The sequence below is a fragment of the Diadema antillarum genome, unplaced genomic scaffold, assembly GCF_040938485.1.
Source record: "Diadema antillarum isolate AM-2024a unplaced genomic scaffold, OU_Dant_1.0 scf00000056, whole genome shotgun sequence".
Lineage (NCBI taxonomy): Eukaryota > Metazoa > Echinodermata > Echinoidea > Diadematoida > Diadematidae > Diadema > Diadema antillarum.
The window spans coordinates 490,456-499,389 of record NW_027270945.1 but is presented as its reverse complement, the minus strand read 5'-3'; the positions used below and the strand labels follow the sequence as shown (position 1 = coordinate 499,389).

Here is an 8,934-nt window from a genome sequence, read left to right as displayed (position 1 = left end):
TGACGATGTATATCTTGGATTGAACGTCGTTTGTGATTTTTGAGAGTCGCAGAGGGGCAGAGGGGCATGAGCACCACAGGTGACGACGATGTACATCACGGGGATTGAACGTCGTTTGTGATTTTTGAGAGTCGTAGTTTGCCGCAACCGGTAGTCTTGCAACAGACAGTGGAAACGACTGTGTTGTGACTTTGCGGAGGTAAAGACTGCATGAGACAAGAGAGACAGTTTGATGATCGGTCAGAGTAAGTACTGGATGGTGGCAGAGAAGTGAAGAAATCCAATTTCGACTGACAGACATGCATGCATGTTTCATGTGAGCCAGTGAACAATATCGATACTGTAAGAGGAAAACAGCTTATATGACGTTGATTGATTCATAGGGTAGATTCCCACCCATGAGAGGCACATGCAGATAAAAAGGAGGTGTGGAGGGGGTGTGGAGGGGGTGTGGCTAGATGCCTGACTTTCAATTGGTGGAATGGTTAAGGTTTAAATCTTGCACATTCTTGTTAGTGTGCCAGTAAGCCTGACAGGAAGCCAGTTAAAGTAACAGATTGCAATTCTTAGCAAAGCAGCATAACATCAAGTGTCAGTGAGTTACGTGGAGATTACAACACTCTTTATGTCATGATCATGATCTTACAAGAAGAAATATGGAGATATGTCTAGTCTAACATTGTTCAGAGTCAGACAAGAAATGTCAAACTGTTCTCACCTGCTCTCATAGTTTAGAGATGTGTGTTTGATATCCAATTTAGAATTGCCAGTTTGGAAGTAACCAATCTACGCCTGTTGATGTAGCTTTATGTGTGCTACACATGAATAGACAGTGTGTCCGAGAAATGGGGATGCTGCTACAGTGCATACTGTACATGTAAACTGTGGCTGGGCTATTTTCAGGCAGTCTTTGTGTGTGCAGGGCCCATATTGTAACGTAACACTTTCACCGCTGTGTAGACATTACCAAACTGGGTCGGGGATTCAAATATAGAATCCTGTGTCATGCCATTGCAGATCTCCTCACAACTCTCCTCACATATCTAGTCCAATCAGACTCTGTATAACACGATAGATTCACACAAGTGTACATTACTGTTCCAACTTTATTCCTTGATCTCCGAGGTTCGGTATAACAATCTGGTACAACAGTAACAGCTGTGAGCTGCATGTCACAGTAAAGGCTGTGGGAGCAGGGACAGTATACAGATGCTCTTGATGTCTGCCTGTTAACCAACTCTCTGCGCTAGCCCTCACTACGCCCCAGCAGCCCCCGTGTGTCTACAGTCCTCAATCTAATGCGTGCACTTTTCTGCTTACAGTACTACTACCTAAGCGCACACACAGAAAATGCATGCATGTCTAGCTACGCGATCCTCTGCTGTATACACATCATGTAGCACACACCCTGTGTGTACAGTACACACAGCAACTAACAAGTATATGTACTTGTGATTCCAGGCACACACATCGACAGGCCACTCACACACACACATACACACAGAGAGAGTTAGGAGATGGGAAAGAGAGGGAGGGTAAAAAAGGTAGAGTTAAGAGATAGAAAGCATCAGAAAAACATGATGTGTAGTGGCCGATACAATGTACTGACATTACCTTGTATCTCATAATCAATTTTGTTACAATACACAGTGTCTGCACTCAGCTTGCTGTTGTACATGGTCCTTGCTTGTAGTTTGTAGATGCAGTCCCCATACATACAGCGTCGTAACGTAGGGTTTTTAAAAGTCTTTGCACCGTCTCTGTTTATGTAGTGACCGCAGTCTCTGTCAACACCACAGGATTGTTACTGCGATGTTTGGGGATATACCACCTTGGTGCTTCACACCAGGTGCCACAGAAACCACCACAAACCAATTAACCCTTTCTATTCAAGTGAGTCAAATGTGCATGTATTTCACACATATACCGGTAGACAGGAAATTAATTAAACATGCACAGGGTTAGGATTACCACGCGCCCGATATGATAGGAAATACATCTGTACCACAACCTGTAACCACAAAATTACTATTCGCTAGTCACCACAGGACTATGGTACTACACATTATTAACTACAGCATTACCACATTCCCATTGAGACAGAACTACAGGACACCTTTTCCCACTGCAACCCTATAAGGCGCAACGGACATCCACTCGTTGGTATTCCAGAATGCGTTCGGAATACCTTTTATCTCAGTAGCATGCACTCGAACGACGTCGGTGCACCGGTGTAGTTAGAATGGACAGTAGATCTACACATAAACTGATTGCAAACACATAACGTTACAAATTGTACATCGTACAATGACTAATACAAGTACATTTTAGTATAATCATGATGTCGTGACTACGCTGTATCTTGATGTTTCTCGTTGATGGTGTCATTACACACGATGTGCAGCTAGCTAGGCGTTGTGATCAAGCAATTCTACTGACCTCAGGAAAGATAAAGTCCAGTGTCATCTGGTCATACGGTCTGGCCTATTTATCGTACGCAGGGATATGGATAACAATGCAGTTGTCTTGTACTTGTCACGGCAATGGTTCCACAAAGGTTCTGCTGCGCAATCATTTCGTTGCATGGCATGCAGCATGAGTCGTCGGTTTGTGCGCCATGTGGCTTGTTCGAGTGATGACTGCGCAACGTACCATTCCAAGATTGGTGTGCTGTAGTGTAGTTATTTCGGTTACAGTTCGTTATTCCGAAGGATCGTTATTACGAAGGCTCTTTGAATAGTCCGAAGATTCGTTATTCAGAATTTCATTTTCGGATTAACGAATCTCGGGAATACTGACTAACGAATCTTCGGAATAACGAACCTCTATAGGCCTAGGTACAGGGAATTTGTGTGTTCGGATTAACCAACATTATTGTAAGGATTGTTATTCATACATAGAGATACAATCCAGAGAAGTGTATTAGAATCTCCAAGTAAAATATGAAGACGATTTATCCCGAGGTACCATGACTCACAACCGCACACAAACTAGAGGAACAATTTGCATTGCAAAATGTGGCATTATTCATGAATTCATGGATATAAACTTTGAAGAAGTATACTTAAGTCCTTATATTGTGAAATTGAGGCAATTACTTGTCTCAACGTATATCATGGCTAAAACCATTGTAATCAGTACCAATCATTGTATGACAATGAGAAATGTTTCATGTGTCATAACTTATAACCTCATACACAACCAAGAGTACAAGTTTTCTATTACAAACTGCAGGCCCAGCGTCAACATCGAATTGGATATTCACTTGTATAGTAGTAAGATTTAATGGAGAAATTGCGACAAAATATTCATCCATCAAAGCGAGTGAATTACGAAGCGAAAGATGTTACAAAGCATCACATTCCTCAGTCATGTCAGCTAAGGTCCTTAGTGAGTAAGTCGCTGGACTTTCAGGCGATGGGCTACTTTCATACACTTGTTGTTGACGGTTCCCCTCAAGGATACCTGAAAAGCTGGGGAGGACATGGCTCCGGGATTTTGCCGATCCATCTGTGCCATCAGTGCCCGAAACTGATGATTCTTCCTCAAGCAGTCCTTCACAATCCAGCCGCAGTCAGTAAGAACATGCCCTCCATGGTAATTGCTTGTGGCAAGTACCTCGGGCTCAATTACTCTGTCCATGAGTCGAACGATGAGATCCTGCATCAAGGGCTAGAACATGCGAAGTAAGCCCCTTCGTAGACAGACTTGTCCACCATCACACTAGCTTCGTTCCCACCAAGAAGCACTATCCCATCCTCCATTTCAGTGTGATACGTCGATGAAGCCTTCCTTGGAATTGTATTCCTAGACTGAAGTTCCTCCCTCAACTGTTTCATCTCATTCTCCAACCGTTGGAGTTGGTGCAAGGCTTGAAGTACGTCCGCCATTTGTGAAGGATAAGATGGCTGTGGATATGCAGGTAGCGGAGCCGATGGTGCCAATTGAACAGAGTACGGAGCCCACGGAGCGTGTTGGGAATCTTGAAAGACATGAGTATCGTCGTTTAGCGGAGCGTGGAGAGGTAAATGATGGTGATGTCAGAGGAGCGGGCGGAGTCAGTAGACGAGTGGGCGGAGGTGGTAGATCACTGGAAGGAGCAGGGACAGGTGGGAGATGAGGCGGAGCACTTGTGGATGGAGTCCAGGTAGCTTGTTGGGCATCTGGAAGAATGTGTGGATCGTCGTCAAATAGAGCGTGGACAATAGAGACGCGTGTGCAAGAAGCCGCTGTGTGAAAGTCTGGTTTCAGTAAGCTGTCTGCATTCTCGGATGCGTTCGGAATGCCTTGAATAGAGGATTTTATAATCCCCATTCTCGGAATGCGATGGAATGCCTCTATTCACAAGACTGCGGGGATTAACAATAGGGCATTCTCAGTGCAGGTAGAATGCGTGGGTGCGTGAATGAAGTAGAGAATGCGTACATGCCGGACGCATTCTGGATTACCAGCGACTGGATGTCCGTCACGCCTAAGTAACACATCACTTGCCTACATGCTAAAAAGTAATTCAGCTTGGTCTCAACATCTTGCAATTTTGCTATCTTTTGGTTGGTCCATCTAGGGATTTCCTCCTACAAAGGGTATAATAAGTGTGTCTTCATTGAATACTGGTACGTCAGTATGCTTTGATATCACCATCCTGAAATCTGCTGTCGTCTGCCTAATGCTAGCAGCAGCGAATCGCTTTTGCCAGCTACTTCTTTTTCTCCCCCAGCAGGTGAGCTACTGCGTTTTGTGGTGGCGTCCTTCTGGGGAATAGCTGTTTGTGTGTTAATCTAGATTTTCTAGATTTCTAGTTTTCTACATGAACTGGTTGACTGAGACATTCTTCACAAGTGAATTCTCTTTTAGCTCTATCTAGAGCAGCATGTTGGACCCGATGTCGTCCACTAGCTTGTACTGAGTGTCAAAACATTCTAGTTTCTAGATACGAGGCTGATCCTCAAGATACCTCTTTACATCTTCCATTTTCTCATGAACTGGTTGACTAAGACATTCTTCGCAAGTGAATTCTCTTTCAACTTCGTCTACAGTAGCATGTTGGACCTGATGTCATCCACTAGCTTATACTAAATGTCAAAACATTCCGAGCAAGCCTAACATTATACTGTCGTCGCCTTATGTTGTATCTGCGTTGCAGAGCTGTGGCTAGAGGATTTGTGCGGTGCAGACTTTATCTGACCCGAAAACACTGGATATGTATCCCCCTTTCATGTATTGACCCCATCACCATGGATTGACCTGCTGTTGGGCAAACCTGAAGAATACTGGAAACCAACTGATCAAGTTCATCATTATTGAGATCGTGGTATGCTTGCTCTCCTACTGACATCCCTAGTTCATGCCTACGATTTCTCAATGTTCTTGGTGATATCCCCCAAATTTCTGTAATTTTCACCCAAGAAAATCCAATATCACGCAGAAATTCCATCTGCTCTTGGGATACATGACTGTATCCTTGGGCAACCAACACATCCTGAAGTCGTTCCGTCGTTGGGTGCAATTACGTCTCTATGCTCACATTGATTTTTTTCATTGCTTGCAGCACTCTCAAAAAGGGTTGCAAGTCTGGAAAGCAGGGATTGAACATTCCTATATTCATCATACAGTGCTGCGTTTATTGTTTATACTTGTTGTCATTTCAAACATAGTCGATTCAGCCTTAGTTTAGCGATTGGCTGAGGGGTTTTTGGACTAGTTTACTTATTGTCAGAGGTAGGGCTGGGGAAAAAAATACATGAGGGCTGAGGGCAATTAATCCTCTAAAAAGAAAAAAAATAATCTGTTAAAAAATCATCGTTGTGAGAGCATTATCCAAGAAGTGCACAGTTTATCTCCCACTATTTGTGACTGCGATGAGTTGGATTCCGCTAATTTTGTACCCTTTCCCTGTGGCTTTATTCAGTTACATAGAAACCCAAATACATGATGTAATGTACCAATATCACAGTGTATTAGCCATTCGTGAAAAATGTGATGGCAATGATTGCATGGAAAATTTTGTTAGTTTGGGTTGGGTGTTGGGTTTTTTGTTTGTTTTTTCTATTGGGGCAGGCCCTGTGGTCATTTTCAAAGGAGACCGCAGCTGGCTGGACAGTAAGTTGCAAATATGTACGGTCAGAGGCGGTAGCAGCTCATTGTCGGTGGCCAATGTGGCAGGGGCTTACGGTTTTCTTCCAGCAGTTCGTGCATCTCTTTCTGGATCCACCTCTGTCTCGGTGTCCAGAAGAGAGCTCACCGTTCATTATGACCTTAGGAAGGCGATGGTCTTCCATTCTTGAGACATGGTCAGCCCAGCGCCGTTGGGTTTTCATCAGCATAGCTTCGATGCTTGTGGTCTCTGCACGCTGAAATACTTCAATGTTGGTGATCAATTCCTCCAGTGAATGTTGAGGATGGTGCGAAGACAGCACTCGCCATTAGCTCTCCTTCATTCCTAGCATGGCACATGTACCGATAAACATTCTCTTTCTCAGTCAAATTCTTTTACTATTTGTTTGAAGTTTTAGAGGGCAAGTAACAGAGATTACACTTTTAGTGGAAAAGTAACAATGGTGTTCTTAGAAAGATAATTTGTTTTTTCATATTAATGTTTTTGTTTTTTTTTGTAAATGCAGTTGTAGGCAGACAAAATGGCGATGCTTTTCTCAAAGGGGATGACGCGATAGACGGATAGACGAAAAATGCTTTGATGCCCCTCCCCCTCAGTTCTTTAAGCTTTGGCAGATTCTTCCTCCTCATCTCCTGAACTCTCTTGCTGTAATCATCTGCTACATACATCTTTGCTCCATCAGCTTTTTCCTTGAATACTTCGATCAAATGTTGTTTTTTTTTTCTATAAATGCAGTTGCAGGCAGACAAAATGGTGATGCTTTTCTCAAAGGGGATGACGCCATTTGTAGTTTGAGAAAATGGGTTCTGAAATGGCACACAACGTAGGCAGAGGTTGTCGACACAGCTGACACAATATTCATGCACTTGTTCTGCCATAATGTTATCTTGGAGTTCTCTCTCTCTCTTGGTTCATTTCAGAAACTCATTCTTGTATGCATGTCATGGTAGCTTAAATTAGGCAGAGTTGACTCCACTTACAGTAACCTGTATAGCCTCTTCTTAAGCTTACCCTGCAAAACATGTACAATATGTCGAGTTGATAGATCCGGACTTCTTGTGGAGGCTCACCCATACCTTCCATGGCACGTTGTTTATATTCTGGGAGGGCCAGCACTCTGTTCTCAGGAAGCAGTAGTCGCTGTCACTAGCAATTCCATTGTACTGGATCTCCTTGACCCATCCAGAAGCAGAATAGCTGTATCCTTTGCCATCTTTATAGTCCGATAAGAGCCGTCTCTTAAGTGGGACATTGTCAATGTTTTCTAAGTATTGCCCTATTTCTAGGACCATGGTTGGGGGCCATTTAGTGATGGCTTTCTGCTCACCTTCCCAGTCTTGAAGAGAGTCTGGATTGGGGAGCCTCAAATTAGTGTTCCTTACCATAAGAAGGTCCTCGAGTTTGCTAGCTCTCTCTTCTGATGGATCGGAGGTCGGTTCTGGGGCGAGAGACGGCACCTGCTTGGCTGCGAATACGAGCGCAACTAACTCATCTTTCCTCCCAGACACTTTGAGTTTCCTCTTCTTCAAGAAAGCTTTCAACTGTGGTACTGTCCACAAACGAATCTCGTCAATCGAAACTCCCTCCTCCTCATCCATCGTCACAAATTTCACACGGAAAAACTGCTAAATTAAATCACAAACTGGAGAAAGATACGAGCAAATGAAGCTTGAAGCACTACGAAAAGCCGACAGTGAGCAAACGCGACACACAACAGTACAGTAATCGGTATAGGTGGGAATGTGCATTGCATTGTATGCACGCACAGCGTTTTTGCACAGCTTGCTCGCGACCGAAAAAAAATCCAGAACGGGCCCGATTGACCTCATGACCCGTGACGTCATAAAAGCCCTTCGTGCAACTCCGAACTCGCTTATTCCACCGCCCTCATCCAACCAGAAGCATAGTGGGAGTAGGCTTTCTACCCTGCAATCTGGTCCTCAGAGTCAGCCATCAGTCACTCAGTCAATCTTGTAAATGCTGCTTATCAGGCTTCTGGGGTCCAGTAGAGATCCATGTGGGGATTTCAGGTGATCCTCATACTCCTGTTTCTTTTATGCTGCTGTTTAGGCTGAGCTGGTCGCCGGTAGTGTGATAGCTGGCATAATCTTAGGTGCACGGATAAGTGCATGCACACATAAGTGCAACTAACTCATATTTTCGACCAGAAACCTTCAGATTTCTTCTACGGAGGAATTCTTTCACCTTCCACAGTTTTGTTGTGCAATATCCTGCCAATACGTGAAAAGTTCTCGCTATAACTTTTAAGCACCATGTGATGGATCAACCTCAAACTTGGCTCATGTATGCATATGGGAGAGACAATTCTCTGATCGGATTTTGGGTCTCATGGTCAAAGTTCAAAGGTCAGAGAGGTCATAATGTACATGTATAGAAATAGTTTGTCTGGTGATAACTTAAGAACTCTGAAGATTCAGCTTCAAACTCAACTCATGTATGCATATCTCGAGGAACAGTGGTCTGAATAGATTTGGGGTCACTGGGTCGAAGGTCAAGGTCAAAGATGTCACGGTATACATGAATATGCCATACATTTCCGATCTGGCGATGGCGGAGGCATAAATTCCACCCGCGCGCGGTCAAAGAATTCATCTAGTCTTTTCTTCTCATTCAGTCTTTGAAAATGACGAGACTTAAATGGACAATCTATTCACAAAAAATAATAACTGAGATATTCGTCAGAAAAAAAAAATGTCACTCAGTATCTCTGGGATGAATGTGATATTCTGCTCTTCATCTATATGGGTCCTCATTAAAACAAAAACAAAACATGGTAGGGCCCCCATATCTTGCACTGT

The 8,934-nt window shown here is 43.6% G+C and overlaps 1 protein-coding gene across 1 annotated transcript; it reads right to left on the bottom strand.

The window, feature by feature from the left end:
* Positions 1 to 7,103: 7,103 nt before the first annotated feature.
* On the bottom strand, positions 7,104 to 7,713 carry LOC139715838 (uncharacterized). Its single transcript, XM_071627374.1, has one exon. The coding sequence runs from the start codon at positions 7,711 to 7,713 to the stop codon at positions 7,123 to 7,125; it is 591 nt and encodes a 196-aa protein (XP_071483475.1). The 3' UTR covers positions 7,104 to 7,122.
* Between the last annotated feature and the right edge of the window lie 1,221 nt (positions 7,714 to 8,934).

Bases quoted from the DNA above. Each gene is read 5' to 3' on its own strand.
- LOC139715838 (XM_071627374.1), bottom strand. From the start codon at position 7,713: ATGGATGAGGAGGAGGGAGTTTCGATTGACGAGATTCGTTTGTGGACA.